Consider the following 21,544-nt stretch of genomic DNA (forward strand, 5'->3'; position numbering starts at 1 on the left):
TGACGGAAGAATTACCGAGGAAGAGATTCTCACTTCTAATTTTTCATTTGATGGCTGGCAGTCTGTGACCACCTTTTTCAATTGTGAAGTAAACTACCTCAAATTTAGCAGAAGTTAAGAGTGTGCAGACACGCACACACGCTTTTAGTGTGGAACAGCTGAACGCATGGTAAAATGTTCATGTGGTAACCCCCAACCTACAGTAACCCTAAGAGACAGCATTTAAAAAAGTTCAGGTATTTCGCCAGCAGATAATACTATTTAAAAACATCTCTAAATTAACTGTTAATACTAAAAACTGGTTCTAAGCGTACAGTCCAGAATAAACATATAGAAACAAAAAATACTTTTTTCTAAAAAACCTTAATCTGGGTCTTCAGCTAACAAAAGCTGTCTCTCCCTGCCTCTCAAATACAACAATCAGACTTCAAAGACTTCAATTCTTACAAATCTTTATTTCCTATTCCGAGTTATCATAGCAAAGTGATTATATTCTTGTAAGATTTTAACCTACTTTGATCCTGGAATCTTTCACTTATGTGAGCCCTGCTGTGTTGCTCTTGGCTTAGCTGCTGTTCATGTAAATCTACAGGGGTTGGGTTAATACCAGTTCCTTCAAGATACAGTCGGATTCTTTGCCGCCACTGCCACCTTAGAGAGAAGAAAGAAGTTGGTATCAGTAGCTGAAATATTCATTACAGAATTAGATAGGATCAGAGTGTCTTCACTCTCAAAGCAGACCATCTTAAGATTAAAAGTTAGATATATTCCAAGTCACATTTCACACTTCCACTATCATTTCAAAATTTAGAAAGTTAATCATATTAAATTGTAAATACACTTACCAATTTGCTACCTAATGTTTTTTGAATGTGTAAACTAAGAGGACACTGGCCAGAAGTAGTCTACAAACAGTATAGATAACTCATCTTTTTAGGCATAAGATCCTAAATTGAGAATTCATGACTGATGCTGTAATTTTGAGAACAAGCTCTCAAGAATTTATACAGCAATACATGCCGTATTTTTACCATCTTTTGTTTGTATTTGTAGATGTCCAGAAAAGCAGCTCTACTCACCCCTTTATACAAAAGGGCCACAAGTATCCTCTCATTTTAAGAATCTCTCCTCGGCTAGGAAGTTTAGGATGCTTAAGAGGAATTCAAATGAAGAAAGAGAAGGATGTAAATGTCATTCTTCCTTAAGCTGTTACAGCATTCAGATTTTTTATTTTTTCCTAGAAGAGGTATCAATTCCTTTTTCCTCGTACAATTTAGAGATTGTATAAAACAAAATAGTAATAGCGGTTTTGATTAAGAAAGCAAATCACAAGGGAGTGTTATGAGGACATCTTTTCCCAGTTCATACTGTTGATATCTGGGTGACAGTAACCAGCTTACACGGTTCCTGATATTACAGCAAGGAAGACTTATGCTTTATATGACTACTAGTTTTTCCTCCTTCTCATCCTTGTACAGCCTCATTCAACACATCCTTAGTATAACTACCTATGTGCCCTTAAATTCCAAGTATGGTTTTAGGTAGTCAGACAGACAGCACACAATGAGTATCATTATGCTAGCCTCCTTACAATACTCCTGCTAGGACATGTCAAAAGCCCTACAACATTAGAAAATGGGACTGTACCCCTATTATACCCCTGTTCTGAGATCCTGTTACACCACTGATCATCAAAAAAAGAAACATGGGTAGCCTGCTATAGTTTGTCCTTTATAAATCAATAACGTTGGTTGTTTCACAGGACTACAAGGTAAGTGCTTACACAGATTGTTGCACTGACACACACTTCAAGAATAAGGGGAAAAGACAAACCCCCTTTTCCAGACTCTGGCACCTCACCATACTTAAGCAAATCTGAGCCATCAGACGCTCTTCCAGACAGGCTGACCCAGTTACCCACCTATTTTAAAGTTTCCTTAGGGCCAAATAAATCTGAGAACTGCCAAGTGAAACACCCGCTCAGGTCCTTGCTTAGGAATATCAATTCCTATTATTCTGGAAAAATAACCAGGGAGATCCTTTCTGTTTTACTCTGGTGAGGCTTCAACTCCACAATGAGCAACAACAGGAGTGTCAGCAACAAAAATATAACATGGCATCCAGCAAAACATTGGCAGTGCCTAGGTTATCAAGGGATGCTCCCTGTATTAGCACTACCAGCTCTACCTAAGCAACTTAGCATGATGGGTAGTTAAAAGGTTCTGTTTTCGAAGTCTCAGAACATGTAAGTTGAAAGTACCTTTTCATTTAGCAATACCTACTGAAACCCCTTCAGTTATTTATAATCAATCCTGATGACTCTATTCACCTCATTTCAGAACTTTTCTATGGCACAAATACAGTTAGACTTCAAGCTACAAATTAAATATGCTAGAAGTATAAACAAAACCCAACTGCAATATATTTTCACAGGAACAACTTCTTTCTGTTTGATGGTTTGCCATTGTAGAAGTGTTCTGGAATGTTAATATATCACAGAACAATGTCTCTTTTTAAATAGTTATTAAAAAACTCTTCCCTAGTCTGTCCTTTAAAATTCAGCTTGCTTCCTTCTAAATTCAAGAGAGATTCTTCTATTTTAAGAATAGCCAGTATTGAAAACATCAAGCTATCTTCAGCATAAAGAAAAGCTTTGCCTTACACTAATCTGTTTACAAAAATTGAAGCCACTTTACCTTAATCACCAAAACCCCAGATGCAACACACTGACCACTTCCTAACTGTCTGTATAGGCTTCATTAGCTTCTATTAGTATGGCCCATCACAGTACTACATATGCTTTCGAGTGTTAAAATATGTAAACCAATACACCCTTTACAAGAACGCAGTTGCTCATTTATGAATTTGCTAAGTCAGAAAAGCAAAGCAATTATTGAAGGCCATGACAAAAGTCTTTTTGCTGGAACTGGCAATTTTATCCTTTGCATTCCAATCTCACTCTTGACCACAAACCCGTATTTCAACATGGTGAACATCTACACAGGATTCATGATTTGAGACATTAAGATTTTACTAAGCATTGTCTATTCCTTAGGGATTGCACATCATTAAGTATTTTCCAATCATAATAAGTTTTGGAAAACCAAATATCAGTGAATCCTACCTGAACTCACCACGATAAAGCTTCTGTAGTGCTTCAGGGAACGAGTGCGTGTATCTCACAGGCAAGCATAAGTGACCTTCCGATCTGGTAGCAAAAAAGGACAATGAAAATGACACCGTACTATTAAGATTTGGTACCTTTAAAAAACAAAACAAAACAAAACAAAACAAACATCTCTTTCTGTTACACAAAGCAAAGCTACACTTTGACCTTTATGAATCTACATAATATCACATCAGCAATGGGGTGTATGTGTGCGATATAGGATATTTCTCCCACATTTCACCTAAAAACTGGCTGTTCAGCTAATAATCCTGTCTAGGTACTAATATAGTTCCTGTCAGCATAGTTCTAGGCCAGGAATTCAAGCTTAATAAACCCTGCAGGTTAGAAAGAAAATTTCCTCCATTTACACACAAGTTAGTGATACGATACAGGTAAGCAACATGCCTGAGATCAAAAGAATCTCATGTCAAAACCAGAAGACTAAGCACTGCTCCCCTTTCATAAGTGATATTTGATAACTTGAAGGCACTTGTTATTTGAACCCTGTTATTCAGGCTTGATGCTGTAGAATATCTATTCACAGTATCTGAAAAGTTTTGGAAGAGGAGTAAGGTATGGAAGGAATTAAAACTTTTGGCCACCACTTTCTTATCTACTAAGATTATATTAACTGGTAACATCAAAAGCAGAAACGTAAATCTGGATATCTCAGCAGACAGAACCTCAGTGAACTCTGAGTTTTACTTGCCATCTGTTTGAAGGTTATACCAACCGGGCAGTACTAATACACTGCATCCACCTGCCCAAATCAATCTTATGGCTAGGTGGATGCAACTTGTGTGGAGTTTATAATAGGACAACTAAATGCCATTAATTGGCTGAGGAGACTGTGTCCTCTGAGGTATGGCATGGTTTACATGAAGAAACCAGAACAAACCTCTTCATCTGAGGCCCTACTGGTTTTCCAATAGGATTTGCCTTCTTCATAAAGAAACCAAGTTTCTGTGTGTTCAGGCACCACACTTAGCTGCTCTTGTTAAGTCCCTTTTCCTGTCTCTGTTCTACATTGCCATCTCTAGCCTCAAACTTCTGGTTAGTAATACAAGCTAACTAGCTGCAAGTGCTGTTACACTGGTGTGTGAAAACAGCTGTGGCAGTTTAACACAGTCATGCTTATCCAATACTACTTAATGTCCTCTCAGATGAGACAGGATAACTCATTGTGTAAACTTTTCTAATAAAACAACAGGTTCACTCAATATCTACAATCCACTAAACAGGCATTTATGCTGCCAAATGCCACAGCCATGCCCCATGTATCATGAAAACAGATGCATATTGTGATGCATATTAAAGCACTGCTTTCCCAAATGTGTTTTTACCTTTCAGGATCAGTATTTACTCCAATAACTGGTTTAAATTTATCAAAGACCTTACTGGCTGCCAACAACATTGTACCATCACCTACAGAAAAAGCAAAACAAGAGTTAGTTTCACTTCACATTCTAGCATGCCAAACAAAATATTCTCACATGCACTGCAGCATTACCACTACATGCTTTTGTATTGACAACTGATCGGGTAAGCTGCACAAAAATAAAATGGGACCACAAAACTACTGACACCTTTCAATGCAGAGTAGTGACAACTGAATTCAAGATGGCAAATGTGACTGGAAAAAGTACGACTTATCTGACAGCTATACAGGCCCAGACAACTGAATTTGGCAGAAGCAAGCTTGAAAAGAGATTTATGAAAATTTCTGTACGTTTATCAGCTGGTAAGAGTAGTTCTTTATGAAAATAAATTTAGAAAGTATAGCTAATCAAAGCCACAAGAGACAGGAAACAATACCAAATTTTACTGTGAATCACATGACAACAACGACTTCAGTTCCGTCTCAGTTTTCTCCTAGAAGGCACAATTTAAAGGTCTTATTTAGCCCCAAACAGGCACACCTGGAAAAGAAGTCTTAGATAAAACTGCTGAAGCAGAAATCCTTAGGTGTCAATGGTTTCTTCAGATATGGATATTCTTTCCTGTCTGTTAAACAGAATGACAACTGTAACCTGAATCAGTCTTTGCACCAAGATGATAAGCTCTGAAAAGTTCGGATGATGTATCACTTCACAGCTGCTTGCCTCGTAACCATGACAAATGCTGCTACAGCCAAACTGGCACTTTAATCTCCAGTTTGGAGGAGTTCTTTGAAATCTACAGGAGTATATTAGGATGCTTCGGGAATCTACACATATCCCTTTCTACTCATTCTGCCTGGTAACTAGTAGCTAAGGGCAAAATGGACCAGTGGGGAGGAGAGAAAGGCAGAGAAGTGGTCAAGTCAAACTGCCACAGATCATTGAACATGATGTCAGAGCCCAGCAACACACTGCAATATTTGCAGCATATCACAAAAAATAACACTGAATGAACTGCTGCGATCCAATGTTAAAAAGAAACAACCAGGTTAGTTGCTCTGTTGGTTCATTTAAAAAGGTCTAATCAGTGGCACAGGCTGCTCAGAAGTTGCATACTTTTACCTGTACCACCCAAGTAGATACTCCAGTCACTGGAAGTAAGTGTGAAAGCAAGAGAGTTTGACTAAGGGGAGGAAAAGGTAGCATCTTAGTCTCCACTTCACATACCAAAAACCAAAGAGGAGGTTTTAGGGCTATGTATAATCATGACAGCAAGCATTTTATCCTCTTGAGTTGAAAACTATAGTAAATTCCACAGCTTATACTGTTTTACACAAGACAAACATTTCCAAATTGGCCATGCACTGGGATTCACTTCCTAGTGCTACAATTTTAGATACCAGAGGTAGAGAGGATGGTCACAACCACTGTGTTTTGTCCTATTTTCTGACAATTAGATAAGCAATTTTTTTTTCAAAATGTGCATACCTCCAGATGCTTCACACATTGCAAAATATTTTTTAAAAATGTATCTATGAGAACATACTGAAACAAGTACTTCCCTTCTGTGAAGTCGTACCTCCTGCTGATACAACAGCATCTGCCCACCGAACTGTCTCTTCATTATATTCTCGACGTTTAACAAGACGAACTTCTATTTTCTCGTTCCTATAAAGTGTAGAAAAAGCCTGAATGTGTCCTATACTGTTCTTTGTCACATCCTTCTGAAAAACTGACATGTAATTAAGGACTAATTACAATAGTATTTGGTTTATAAGTATTTGACACTCACACAAATCCTTTACATCTTTTCATATGTTTTCAAGATAATAATGCAGATGTGTTAGTTAACTGAACTGAGCTAGTTCACCTTACAATTGTTTCAGGAATGACTGTTTATCTGCATCATCCTGTTTTCAGTATTCCTATTTTAATAGAGCTTGTAACACAAAGCTTCCTTTTGTTGTTTTACACAATCCATGGATATTTGCACTGTGTCTGAAATTCTCAATATCCATACATTCTTACCGTAAACTGTCTACAACATGCTCCACGTTTTTTGTATGAATGCGGTGCCGCTCCAGCAGACCAGCATAGTTAGATCCCTTCAAGGCAAGCTGTAAGACATAAATTGATTTTGTAGAAGTTAATCACTACAGTAAGTGCTCTTGAGTAATACAAATAGAAGCTATAAAAAAGCATGTATTTTATCTCAGTAGAGAAACCTGCTTTTATAAGCATTCCATTAATTACCTCTCTATATACATACAAGTCTGCTTACATTTAGTTACATGAGTTACACGGCCACAACAGCTGAGAACCACAGACTTTTAAAGGCTCTACACAAATATGCTACACAGACTTCTGTGCCACTTCAGAAACTTTGTTTTCCCTCAATCTGCTAAGTAATTTAAATTCTAGGTAAATCTACATAAAATAGTTATATTAACTATACTCCTGTCATGTGCTAAAAGCACCCAGACAGTTAGATAATTACCTTAAGAATCATAAACATAGTGCTGTAGAGAAAGAGGTCAAAAGAAAAAGCAACAGGAATGATAATTAAGAAAACAGGAATCTCTGAAATACCTAGAGCATTGACCTTCAAATTGTATTTGAGCTAAAATGGAAGACTGCCAAGTGCTGACAAAGGTGACATTTCCCCTGTGTCAAAAAAAGCTTAAGGACAATCTACCTACTACCTTTGATACTGTCCCCTGGATTATAGACCAGATTTTTCAAACAACTTCACATCAGTAACAAGTCAAACAGTATTTAGCAGTTGTATGCCAGCATCGTTCTTCTTGGAAGCTAGAGAATTTAAATACTTAATCTTGACACACTCTTTAGACTATGAAAATATTTTGTAGTTCATACAGAGAGACTCTTCTGAGCAAGCAGGTGAGACTGCTGGCTGAAAGTAAGATATTTATTTGCAACAGGTTTCTGTGCAAGTAATTCAGTCACCACCTATATGCATCCATTCTTCACCTCACTTAGTGTCCTCATTGGGGCTGGTACTGCCAAATACATGTTTGTGTGGAGATTAAGCAAGTAGAAGAAAGACAGTGAAAAGGATGTTAAGCAAAAGGAGTTTGTAAATACATTTGTAGCCTGCTTCCAGCAGCAGGCTAGACTAGATGACATCCTGAGGCTCCTTCTAGCCTGAATCATACTGCCACTAGCCTCCTTCTCCCCGGCCAGTTAAAACCAATTTACCAGCACAGAAACAGAACTCCTGGAGTTTGTGTAGAGAAATTAATCTGTGCCAGTAGCTTTGAATAAGCTCTTCCAGCAATTTATTTAAGTGCCTTTACTCAAAGTTGCACACACTTACAAGAGAAAGTGGTGCCAGACAGCCACATCTAATCCCATTTCCATAGCAACTCCCGCACCACAGAACTCCACAGCGAAGGGGAGAGGACTGGCAGGATATGACAATTACAGTTAACTGCAATCCAATACCCAACAAATGCAATCAATCTTTCTTCATCTGACACCCGTTGATGTCAAGAATTCCAATCATGAGCTGAGCACAAAGACAGACTCGACGCTGAAGAAATTAGAGGAAAGAATTGAATCGGCCGCTCTGGAACTGCATCACTGTCCTGCTCAGTGTGTTTACAATCAGTGATTAACTTGCAGGAACGAATCTTCAGGTGGTCTTACAGCTAGGATCAGGAAGCCACCTCCAACAGAGGGACTCTCCTAGACATCGCCTGGATGCCACCAACAGCACTAGACGCAGACAGTGGGAGCAGCTGCCAGCTGTGCTTGGTCACACACACAGATAAGCATGTGGGTGATCAGAGAAGATACAGACAAAGCTTTCAGGTCATCTTTACAAAGCTTGCTCCTCCAGAGCCCATGGTGATGCACTGGGAACTTGAATTGTGCTACTGTGGGGAGGGAAAGAGTATGCAAGGCTACGGCCAGTTACAGCACTGCCCAATGCTGGGTCTGCTGTCAGTCTCTCATGGTCCATTTGGAGCAGAAAGGAGAAAGCGGAAAGGAGAAAAGAAGGTATTCACCTCCCACAGACAACATCTGCCGCTGAGCACCTCAGGTCTAATTTGCTATAAGAGTGATTTTCAATTGCACGTTTGAAGCACAAATTGACTTTGCTATACCACCAGAAAGAACAAGAAATCCACAGCAAATAATCCCAAAAAACTGTTACTAAAAACAGGGTTCCCATTCATGCTCCCTCTAGAAATACCTGCTGTGAATGAAACACGAGCACCTGACAAGCAGACTGCTGCTGCAGCATATGTTTTTCGGGCTGCTATTTCCACAGGCTATTACTTCCACACACAACAGAAACTGCAAACTCCATCTTGCCATTTTATGTACCTCATTTATTTGGCTGAGTTGTCAGCATGCCATCTTTCAACCTGGTCAAAGAGAGGTTTTGTCTCAGAACAATGACAGTGTAATGAATCTCTCTATGGTCATTTGCAGGCTTTTGAGGCACCAACATCAGTGCTGAGCCTACTGCTAACATTTCATTGGCACTGCAAGCAAGGATAGGTATGGGTACTGTCATTGCTGTGGAACGGTCTGTTCTGTAACTTACATTTGGCTTAGGTTAAATGTGTTTAATTATTTTAAATGTGTTAAATTATTTCATCAACAGCTTCACAAAGCAGAAGAGGATGCTCCACAAATAAGCTGTCAATATCCTGATGACTAGCTGAGCAATTTCCATAGATACTTCTACTCTTGCTAAGATCAGCATGGCAGAACAGGTATCTAATGCGTAGAGGTCTCCTCTTTGAATTTTGCTCTAGAACAACTACGTGGGTATCATTAAGCAACAAGATAAATGAAAAGCTAGGGCCTTGAGTTTAAATGGCTAACATACATCTACGGAGTTAATGAACCATCCTAATTTGCAAAAGGCTCCAGAGGCTAAAACAGTCTGCTGATATCTAGCCTCATCCCTCTAGCTCAGAGGTAAATAACTCACAAGTTCATTAATCTAAGAACTCACAAAGGGACAGCCTGCCTGAGCCTGACCACAGTCAAGTATATCAAACAGGAGTGCTAACCATCAGCTGCTTTTCACGTAACTGCTCCGAAGAAACAGAGAAGTGCCTACAGCCCTTGTGGTCAGAAGCCACAGAATCACAGAGTGGTTGAGGTGGGAAGGGACCTCTCTGGAGGTCATCTGGTCAAGCAGGGCCACCTGGAGCCACCTGCCCAGGACCACGTCCAGATGGCTTTAGAAGATCTTCACAGATGGAGCCTCCACCACCTCTCTGGGCAACCTGTCCCTGTGCTCAGTCACCCTCACAATGAAAAAGTGTCTCCCAATATTCAGACAGACCTTTCTGTATTTCAGTTTGTGCCTGTTGCCTCTGGTCCTGCCTCATATCCAGGACTTGAATGCCATACTAAAACTATGACAAACGCTGCTTCTTAAAAGAGCTCTGCACTGAGGATAAAGAAAAGACAAACTGAGACCACGACCTCCTTTCTACTTTAAAAGAGCTGAAGGCAAAGATCAGACAGTCCAGTTGCTGTGTGCATGACCACCTCCTCAAAGAGCCTGGGAGGAACTTGTGATGTACAGAAAACCCCAGACTGCAGGACAGCCTGGCTTCTGAGCCCGCTGATCAGACAGGCCAACGAACCCATACCAGGCTTGGGTCTTACCAACCAAACCCTCAAAAAGGCCCATAGGTTTTAGCTTCTACACGATGACAACTTGCAAATTCAACCTTCAGAGGAAGCTCTGATTTGTAATTCTTGCAGCCGTCCTTCTGAAAGGAAAGGGGTTGACAGGCCACTCTCCACTTTCAAAGTCTGAGAGCAAGTCTGACAAGTCTTACAGAGCAGGTATCTTTATACCACATATTGACATTCTTGGCTAAAATGAGAAAAAACAACTATTATGACAGACCTATGTTGACTTTATTTGGTATTTCATGCTGTACAGAGTAGCAGTTTGATCTGAGTATCAAGTCTACTGGAAGAAAAATGGAGTTATACCAAACACTGGATAACATTTATGTAAGTGACTTTATACAAAATAGTTTCTTCAGGTTTTCTTTTTTAAAATCCTCATTAAGACTTAACTGAAGTAAAACAACAGAGCTCTGATGTTTTACACGAAAAAGTTATCATCCAAAGTAATCCTTCTACTTCATTTTACCACTAACCATTTTATGAAAAGTCACTTCCTTCCACAGAATAAGCAGCTATGTTTGGCCCATGAAACGAAAGAAAACCTCATAAAATTGAAAAAAACCTAAATTAAGTGTCATGGGGTAATAGTACATACTCCTGCAAAACTTACCCATACTAACACAGAAAACCTAAAAAATTACAATGAATGTTAAGAAGCCTGCCAGTAGAGTACAATGAGTATACTGCAAAACACAAAGCATTTAAACTTAGCACTATTCTTCCAGAAATTGTCAGGCTGCACACTGACTTCCCAGACATGGGCTAGAAAATAAAAACACTATTCCTACAGAGCCCAAGATCTTCAAACTACAGTATGCTTGGCATTTCTTGGTGTTGAAGTTGTAAAAGCCTACGTGAGGGGCCACACACAGGTCTGGAGCCCCGCACTGCAGGTTAAGTAATTTCTTCCAGCAGTTATCTGGAAAGATCAGTAACAGCAAAGAAAACTGAAAAGTACTGATGAATGGAAGCTATGGGTCTATGAACACACTGGAAACACAGCGTTTGCTGAGTCCCACTTGCTGAGGCTCCTAGAACAGGAAAAAATAAGGGTAAAAGGTACAGGAAATGTTGCATCAGAGCACAAGGGCAGTCAGCTACGGGTCGCATTAGCAGAAGTACCCAAAAGCAGTATTAATGGAAAGTGGGAATAAACAAAAAGTACACCTGTAAGTCTATTAATCTGACCTCAATAGTATGCAAGACTGTTAAATAAAATGCAGGAATATATACATGAGAGCTATTCTAGCTAGAAGTGCATTAGCATATGAAAACAGGGACAAACTGGCCAAAAATACATTCAGGCATAGCTTCAATAGTGTTCTTAAACCTCACAGCAGAGATGCAATGCAAAGCAGGCTTCCAGAAGAGCTTGCATTGGAAAACACACTCAAGTGAGCAGAACATGTTCTGTGATGGAGTTGTTTTCCCTTAAGAGCCTGAAGGAGAAAAGATCTAGACCAAATGCCTAAAAAAGCTCTTATTTTCTAGCCTGATCCTTCTTTAATGAAAGGATAATTTTTCACAGAGCTCCTCTGACAGTGATTTAGGCAAGAGGCATTTGCTTGAATGCCTTCCTTCTGGAGTCTTAGCTCTCACCTCTGGCAAGTCTCACCCCACCAGTCTGAACTGTGGGTCTGCTGTCCTTGATTAATGTTGGCCCTCCAGGAGCAACGCTGCACAACGAGGACACGGCTTGTAGCCACAAATACAGAAGCAATATGAAGCCAAGCAACATCCGAATACCCACTGTTGTCTACATATGTGGATTATGATCCTTGATTTAGTGAATGGGGAAAAGAAAAGCTGTAGCCAAGTCTTACTGACAAAATGGTATGCTCTCTCAAAACAGTAATGTGAATGTTGTCCAGAGTAAAACTGTGAATTGAGCACCTTCTACATCTCATCCTACTATAATAAGATTAACAGGAACTTTTCAGATGCATTTTTGCTATATAATCTATCTATCTATATATATATAAAACCCAGAGATATTCATATTCTGATTACTAGGCTTATCTTGAATTTACAGCACTAACCTTCACTTTGCCTTAAATTGCCACTGCACCAGGGTGGAGTTAATGCCTCTATGTATCATCAGTTGTTTTACTACTGTTGCTTATTCAGGAGTGAAACTAAATGTCTGACTAGAAGGAAAAAAAAAAAAAAGCATACAGACAGAAATGATTACTCCGTCAAATTTCCACAATGGACTTGCCCACACATGCACCCTGGCAGAACAAGAACAGGTCACTGCTTTCCAGTCTACCTAATTTCTACACAAAGAACCACCAAACAAATGGATTTAAAGAACAGCTAAACACAGAAGTTTGAATTTTAACCTGAAGAAGAAAATACTATGACCATATAGGTATACTCATCTAATCACTTCTAAGCAGAGAACAGCACTATTAAAAGTCCTATATTTTCAGAAATTGTGTCTCTAGACTAACCACATCTCCCAAGTATAGACAAAGGTAGTGCTCTCAGTTTTGCTCTCAGTTTTAAAAGAAACAAGCGCTTATTGTGACAGGAATATGGAAAAAAGTATTTTTCCAGAAGAACAGTTTTGACTATAGCATGTGCCTCACATAATACATTCATCTCAGCTTCCCTGATAAATAAGAAACACTGACTCAAAATTTGCATAAGTACCAAAGTCAAAGACTGGCAATCTACAGTTGCATGCAAGTAATATTCCTACGTTCTTTTCCTATGTTCTAGTAGTGTTAACTACTAGTTCACTTAAATCTTCATCTATCATACTAAACACAAATCCAGTTTTCCTCACAGGCCAGGCAGACACTGAACTTTCTGATTTCTTAAGACTTCCAATCACATTTTAAGCTTTCCTATTTTGTAATGTAAAAATAATCTGCACACAAATAAGTTGGATTAAAGCATGATTCAGCTTCTGAATCTTGGATAATAAAGTGCAGAAAAAAAAAGAGATAAAAATAAACCAAGCAGTTAGCCATGGCAGAGCCTCCCCAGTAGAAATCTACACCTTGGAGACAGATGTCAAGTGCTCCACAGAAGAGGGTCTGCTACAAGGACAGCCACAGCAACCTTGAACCACAACCCTGAACCTTCAGTGGGTTTTCCAGCATCAGCTGGAACTGATGGGGGAGTTGAATTTGGTGGTTGTATACAACAGATGTCCAGGTTTGGATATAACACCAACTTTCACAGCAAGTATATAGGACACGATGCCCACCCTCAACTTCTTCTAATTAGAAAAGAATTATCAAGACAAGTATCATTTATGAGCTTCAACTGCTGTATTTATACTCATGAGAGCAAGTCTGCAGATGACACCAAGCTGCATGGTGTGCTTGATATTCTAGAGGAACAGGATGCCATTCAGAGGTACCTGGACAAGCTTGAGAATGAAGAACTGCCCACTCTAAGAGGAGATCAGGTTTGAGGCCATCTAAGCAACCTGAAGGTGCACAAGTCCATGGGACCAGGTGAGATGCATCCATGGGTCCTGAGGGAACTGGCGGATGAAGTGGCTAAGCCACTACCCATCATATTTGAGAAGTTGTAGCAGTCTGGGAAGTTCCCACTGACTGGAAAGGGGGAAACATAACCCTCATTTTTAAAAAAGGGAAAAAAGGAAGACCCGGGGAACTACAGCCCAGTCAGTCTCACCTCTGTGCCTGACAAGATCATGGAGCAGATCCTCCTGGAAGCTATGCTCAGGCACATGGAAAATAAGGAGGTGGTTGGTGACAGCCAACATGGCTTCACTAAGGGCAAGTCATGCTTGAAATAATTTGGTGGCCTTCTACAATGGGGTTACAGCATTGGTAGATAAGGGAGGAGGAACTGAAATCATCTACCTGGACTTGTGCAAAGCATTTGACACTGTCCCACATGACATCCTTGTCTCTAAATTAGAGAGAGACACGGATTTGATGGATGGACCACTCAGTGGATAAGGAATTGGCTGGGTGGGCGCACTCAAAGAGTTGCGGTCAATGGCTCGATGTCCAAGTGGAAAGCAGTGACAAGTGGTGTTCCTCAGGGCTCGGTATTGGGGCTGGTGCTGTTTAACATCTTTGTTGGTGACATGGACAGTGGGATTGAGTGCACCCTCAGCAAGTGTGCCGACAACACCAAGCTGTGTGGTGCGGCTGACACACCAGAGGGAAGGGATGCCATCCACAGGGACCTGGACAAGCTTGAGAGGTGGGACCGTGCAAACCTCATGAAGTTCAACAAGGCCAAGTGCAAGGTCTTGCATGTGGGTCAGGGCAGTCCCAAGCACAAATACAGGCTGGGCAATGAAGGAATTGAGAGCAGCCCTGCAGAGAAGGACTTGGGGTGTTGGTTGACAAGCAGCTCAATGTGACCCGGCAATGTGCGCTCATGGCCCAGAAAGCCAACCGTATCCTGGGCTGCATCAAAAGAATCATGACCAGCAGGTCCAGGGAGGTGATTCTGCCCCTCTGCTCTGCTCTGGTGAGACCCCACCTGGAGTACTGCATCCAGCTCTGGGGCCCCCAACATGAGAAGGACATGGACCTGTTGGAGCAGGTCAAGAGGAGGGCCATGAAGATGATCAGGGGGCTTGAGCACCTCTCCTGTGAAGAGAGGCTGTAAGAGTTGGAGTTGTTCAGCCTGGAGAAGAGAAGGCTCTAGGGAGACCTTACAGCAGCCTTCCAGTACCTAAAGGGGGCCTACAGGAAAGCCCGAGAGGGACTTTTTACAATGGCATGTAGCAATAGGACAAGGGTTAATGGCTTTAAAGTGAAAGAGGGCAGATTTAGATTAAATATTGTGAAGAAAATCTTTACTGTAAGGGTGGCGAGACACTGGAACAGGTTGCCCAACGAAATTTTGGAATTTTTGCGGGAAGTTTTGGATTTTTGGTTTCAGATAATATAGTAGCTAAAAAATGCAATCCATAAACTCAATGTATTATTACAAGATGGCTTTAATAATGAGCATTTGCCTTAGCTGAAGTAGCAGAGAAACCACACAGCTTCCCAAAATAAAGTCCTACTGAGAATCAGCATTACCTAGGCTCAGGTTTAAGCTCTCTACATAGCTTTAAACATGAATCAAGTCTTCAGTTTCAAACTACTGATGAGTTGCAAGCAACATTAAGCCCAGTTCCTCATCCCTTCCCAGTGTGGGTTTTTCGATACTATACAGGCCATTAATTGCTTGCTTACAAAAAACTGTGGTAGGTTAACCTATGCAATAGGTCGGTACCTACCATAAAAGAAAGGTAGTAGGCTGGCCCTACCCAACCAGCACACTTGCCTGTCTACTGTTGACTGATGTACAAACCAGCTGTCAATTGCTCAGAATTGTTCCTATTATTGTTCCTGACCACTTGCTAGGTTTGTACCAGTTTGTTGAATTTTTTTTGCTTATGCTTTCCTCACTGTTTTCTTCAGCAACTTAGACCTCTCCCTTTCATTACATAGTTGTGGAAGCCTTTCAGTTGCTGCCTTTATATCTGCTATAGAGTAATGATTATGCAGTGTTTTGCATATTGTAGCATTTTGTTTGCTATTACTTCTGTAGTAGCTGACTTCAGCAATTTCTTCACTTGGTAAGTGAAACTGGCAACATGATGCTTCTGAAGCTTTACAGAAATACTGCTTTGGGGCAAGAGTTTGATTTACACATGAAGTAAAGTAAAAAAGCCATAAACTGTTTTCTAATTCTTCATCTACCACGTTAACATATTGTCATTTTAACCACAACTGAAGAATACACATAGTGGTTTGTAATTCAAAGGCTAATGCAGAGCAAATTGTTAGCTATAAACAGAGCAGTAACTACTTTCTGTACTAACAGGTTTCTAGAAACCCAGTGCAATCCAGGCAATTCAATCATTCAGTTCTCATTAATTCAGCAGGACACCAACATGCTGTCACAAATCACAACTAGCTAAGTACTTAAAAACAATATTAAAGTCACATCCAAAAAGCAAGGTTTTTTCAGCTGTATAAAGTATCAGATGCTTGGTGAGACAGTCCATGAAGTTTAATTTAGGTACACTGAAATGCATTTTGCATTTGCAAAAATACTTTTGCACTTACTTGCTATATATGACTAAGTATGTGCTCAGAAAGAAATGCTATGGAAAAAGGAATTCCTGCATCCCATTTATTTATTTACATAATTTTCCAGACTTCTCTTATGACAGAATGACAACACAGAATGAACTTATTAATAAAGCAGATGTAAATGAAATTACTTAACATTGATGTAAGTACATCAAATTTCAAAGGCAAACAAACACACACTGCGGTTGTGCAACATAAAAAACATTTACACCTATCTCAGTCTCCAGTGGACTAGCTGAAAAATTTTACTTCTGAAAAAAAGTGTCTTTAGCTTTGTATAATCTTGGTGTACTATAACCTGTGTCTTGAATTCTGTATGCTTCAAATTCAGTAGATTGAGATGGTATTTTTTCCCCTCTTTTCAGGGTGAGGCAGAGACAAGCACCATCCTACCAGTTTTTAAACACTTTGTGTGCTCCCTAGAAGAACATCTACTGAAATAATTCACATTACAAAATAAGCAGAGATGGGTAGTCTGAATTCAACAGAACAATGAAAAGCTTCACAGCAGCAGTTCATTCATTAAATGTTTCTATTTAAAGACACTACCTTCAACTGTACCACTGCACATTTGGATCCACAAGAGAACACAGGGGTGAATACCCTAATATTTACTGCTTTTTAGAACAGCTCAATTTTTTTCAAGAAAACAACTGAAACACGATTTTTGAAGAAAAAACACTCTGCTGAATTATATGATTTCATTTTAAAACTATAATTCAGTTGAACTTTGACATCTGCATATTATTTTTTCCTTCTGCCTCCCTTGAATCTGTAAAAATCCTAGTGTTTTAAAAATATTTGAGCCACATTTTCTAAACAGAGTTTTGGTGGATCACAGGTACCTGGATTTTAAGTGCAGCTCTCTAAACCAGAAATCTAAGAATTAAATACCTGTCTAGTTTCCAAAAGCCTACTGTGACATGACATTCACAAACCTAAACCACTAGTACTTAGGAAAGGTAATTCAAAAGTGATACTAAAAATGTGTCTTTCACCATTTAATGTAAAAGAACATAAAGATTCTTTTTTCTGTAAATAGTAATATTTAAAATAAAATCAATCACCTATCAAATTACAGGTAAAATAGTACATTTCCCCCAAGAGAGAATTTTCTAAGAAACATGAAAATTTTAATGTGCAGATTAGTAACAGCTGGTGCTGTAAGCATCTAAATTAGGAACTGGGGAGGAGTGGTGTTCTTCTACACATACACTCCCCACACCCTCCACAGTTCTGTGGGTTTTGGTTTGGAGCACAAGAACATACAAACTCCAAGTGAAGCTCTCCTACCTGCTAAGAGACACTCCTTCCTTCCTGACCAGCCCTGCCCAGTATGCTGTTGGTGCCTTATGCTGAAGATGAGTCCACATTGTGCCTCTTTCAGGGGAGGCAATATCCTGCTAACAGGTTAACTGTTCTCTACCCAGATACCAGTTTTCAAGCAAGCTGTATGAACTTCATTTCTGAGATGACCACCCCTGCCAATTTGTTGCAGTAGTCCAAAAGAGCCAAAACTTGTTCTGCTCTCCCTCCCTGCTCCAAATAAAGACACATAAACCAGCCACAACAGAGTATCAGCTGTGGTCCACACTGAATCATTTTCCTCCAATTAAGACCAAACCAAACATAACTTTTCACCTGACAAGACATTTTCAAAGGTAATTAAAACTGCATATGAAGTGTGTTTGGACAGCTAAATTGTTGATCATCCCTAAATACCTTCCAGCAGTGAGAAGTCAGCAGCTGCATCTCAACTGTGCTACCACACAAAAAAACAGGACTCAGGAAATTAGCTTTATGTACTATCGGGATATTAACTTCTCTTAGTTTACATAAGGACAACAGCAATGCTTGCTCTACATGGGTTTGCTGAGAGTAAAATAAACAGTCAGGACATACAGTAGCCTTCAGTATTAGTTGACTTGATCATTCATTTTTGTAACCAGCCATATTTAGATGCCAATCCCAATAACCAGGTCACAAGAAATTAAAATTGCTGTCATTTCTGGTACGCAAACTGTTTGTAGGGACTTAGGAAGATGACCACTATTTTTATTTAACTTAAAAGCTGGTGACTGCAAGTGTTAGAAATCCAGTAGTCTCTTTAAATCTCATGAAGGCAAACAAAATTATTCCTTGTGTGATTTAATACTCCCAATTTACTGATGCAACACTTTTTTTTTTAAAGTGCTGGGTCATTTGGGGGTATTTTTCCTTCCTGGTATTAGAAGAGAAATCTCTCATTTTTACAGGTCTCTAATCTCCCTTCTGAACTAGACTCTGAAAACCTCCTGTGTACAACAACGTTCAGAGCACTTAATTATGCTGTTCAGAATTACAATACTAATTATGATAGTCAGATGTGTTTAGGTACAGTTATAAACAGATTTAAAAGACTTGTTTGTTAAGTGTGTAAGAGCTCTGCCACAATACCTGTAAAAACAACCACCTGGAGCAAATATGCATACGATGTATGTAGCGGTGCAACGCAAGATTTAATCTTCCACAGATCTACTAAACACTCTTTCAAGTGTTTGCCCTTGCTCTCCACCTCTCCGCCATCTGTTCTACTCTTCCGTCTAGACTGCTTCTTTACCTCTCCTGTCTGTTTGCACACAGAAAGAATTCGGGAATCGTGACCTTGCATCTTTCACTTTACGACATTTAATAGTGTTTGTATAGTACAACTCACTTAGTGTGTCCAAAAGAAAGGCCACAGAAGTATTTAGGCCACCACTGCTCAGGGCCTCTGTTGCCTATTAGAGGTGTCAGCCAGCCAGCTTCAATACTGAGATATTCTGCTGCTTGGAGTACACTGTGATTTATACAGTGTATCATAGATATGATCATGCTATGATCTGTATCATATTTTAATATCTATTGGTGTATGCCAGCAATTTATCTTCAGTCTCCCTAAACACAGACCACATCCCAGCTCATTAGGACATGCACCCAAAGGTACACACGCAGTGTTGCTTCTGCATTAAGTGACTTAACAGCATTTTCCGTCTTAACACATAAACACACTGATTGTAACAGCTAAGTTCAGGTCTGCTCTCCTGCCTCAGGCACAACTCTCTGGTCATCAGACATAACTGCTTCAGCCCACAATGATCATTACTTGAGCTACACTAAAATCTGAAGCTTCCAAGTAGAGACATCAGTTATCTGCCAGGAGCTTGCAAGCATCTCCTCTGCCCACAACTGGCAGGCAAACAAGCCCAGGTAGGGCTTCTCAAATCCAAGCCTCCACCATTGCCTTGAAATTCAGTTTCTGTATTTCAGATAGCCAGCCTCTGGCTCCCTGAAGATCCGTGACAGGTAACAGCACCGTGCTCCTCCACTGGGACGGGCTCCCTCACGCCACAACAACGCCGCCACACCACAAGCCAGCCCTAGGCTCACCTGAGCTTCAGTCCCTGCAACATAACACAGTCCCCACCACTACCACCCGTCTGGGTGAGCTAACAGCTTTCAGCATCAGGTGAGCCAAACCTTGCCTGTGCGCTTTTGCTTTTATTCTTCACCGCTATGCCAAGAGCAGGCTTTCACGTGAGCCTCGACTCACACCCTGCCCTCTGTGTGACCGTTCGGTGTGACTGAGCTCCCATGCCAGATTCGTGGCCGCTTCAATTCACAACCTTCAGGATAAACTGAGCATCACCCTGGGTAGCTGCAGTAGGGACCCAGTGCATGTCCAGGGGCAGCGCCTTGGGACCAGCTTCTGACATCTCCCCAGGAGAAGCAAGGACACGGGGAGCACAGAGTGCCGCGAACCTCAGGAAGCAAAATCCATCATGTTCCCAGGCTGCCCTCAAAGGACGCAGCACAAAGGGGGAAGGACACTTTGAAGCGATCGCTTTGCTAAGAAGTAATCCCTGTCCACAACAGAAGGGGCAAGAGTCTCCTGAACCTTCACCTAACATATTTACTGAGGCTGCTATCAACTCAAAAAGGTTGGGGGGGGGGGGGGGGGGCGGGGAGGGAGGAAATCAGAGACCAGAGTCACAACAGAATGTAGATACAGAAATCCTTACACGTCACCTAAAAAATTTGAGAAACAGGCAGTAAGGAGAATTCCTTCATTCTCTTATTTCCTATTTCAAAAATATAATTCTGGAAGAGCTTTTCAGTGTGTTCTTGCACAAATCTTTGTATTCCCACCTATACGGCAAGAGCCTAGCCTAATATTGCTACACACACAGGCAAGTTAGGCTTTGTCTGCCTGGCAACACTACGAGTTTTATTGCTGCAATTCCTCACATGGAGGTATTTTCAGCGGAAAGATAAGATTTTAAAAAGCACCAGTCATAGAATAAAAATTTTAGAATTCTCCCAAATATAGAGAATTATCTTACACCTTTAAGCTTCTCCAAAAGGACAAAGTCTAAGGTGTTTCTGCAACTACTACAACCAGACACCGTGCCCTCACAGTTACTTTCTTTAAAATGCTTCTTGAGACTGATACAGGTTACCAATCTTGCAAACCATGCACTCTTGTCAGAGGAAGAACTGCAGCTATCGCCGCATTCAGTTGAGAGCGCCTTTAGGGATGTGCAACACTAACACCACTGCTCACTAACCGATTCACTGTCCCAGTCCTGCCTGCACACAAGCAGTTAGGGAAAGGTGACCAAACACGCCATTTTGTTCTTCTTGGCTTTAGCTGCACACTGAGGACAACCTGATTATACTTAACAGCAAGAAATGTTTCCTCAAGAGAAGCTTAAACGAAGACAGAAAAGCAGTCTTACAGCTGAGCTGTGAGAGACATTGCTTTTCCACAGCCACCATATGAGAGGAAGTAGAGGGACCTCTCAGCAACAGGAACCTACACGTAGGTGAGAACAGGAACACAGGCTTATGTTTCCACATTAAACTTGTTGCCATGTGAAATTTGACTAGAAAGCTTTACAAAATATGTAAAAACGTTTAGACAGGAATTCCACAGGAGGTGGATGACCAACTGAAGTATGCAGAGAAATGTAAGCACCACCTGCTGTAGACACTGTACTTTGTATCCCGGCGTTTCACAAAGCAAGGCTATGCAACCATAGCATTTGTCCCTGCTACAAAAATTAAGCACATTTGCAAGTTTAATGCAAATGTTGCAAACAAATATAGTTCTAAAATATCTCCAGTTGTAAGAGACCAAAGACTAGACAGACCCAAATTAATGGTCTTATTCAGAATAAAGACAATAACATGAGCTC

The 21,544-nt window shown here is 40.4% G+C and overlaps 1 protein-coding gene across 3 annotated transcripts in view; it reads right to left on the bottom strand.

Annotated features, from left to right (window-relative positions):
* NADK2 (NAD kinase 2, mitochondrial) overlaps positions 1 to 21,544 on the bottom strand; it is a 34,572-nt gene that overhangs the window by 11,547 nt on the left and 1,481 nt on the right. For all 3 annotated transcript variants that reach the window (XM_075021393.1, XM_075021392.1, XM_075021394.1), the window contains exons 2-6: positions 6,577 to 6,665; positions 6,128 to 6,216; positions 4,513 to 4,594; positions 3,125 to 3,208; positions 515 to 651 (exon numbers count right to left, since the gene is read on the bottom strand). In XM_075021393.1, coding sequence (XP_074877494.1) covers positions 515 to 651; positions 3,125 to 3,208; positions 4,513 to 4,594; positions 6,128 to 6,216; positions 6,577 to 6,665 — 481 coding nt within the window. The remainder of the gene's footprint in view (positions 1 to 514; positions 652 to 3,124; positions 3,209 to 4,512; positions 4,595 to 6,127; positions 6,217 to 6,576; positions 6,666 to 21,544) is intronic.

Source organism: Buteo buteo, chromosome Z (assembly GCF_964188355.1).
Source record: "Buteo buteo chromosome Z, bButBut1.hap1.1, whole genome shotgun sequence".
In the NCBI taxonomy this organism is placed as follows: domain Eukaryota; kingdom Metazoa; phylum Chordata; class Aves; order Accipitriformes; family Accipitridae; genus Buteo; species Buteo buteo.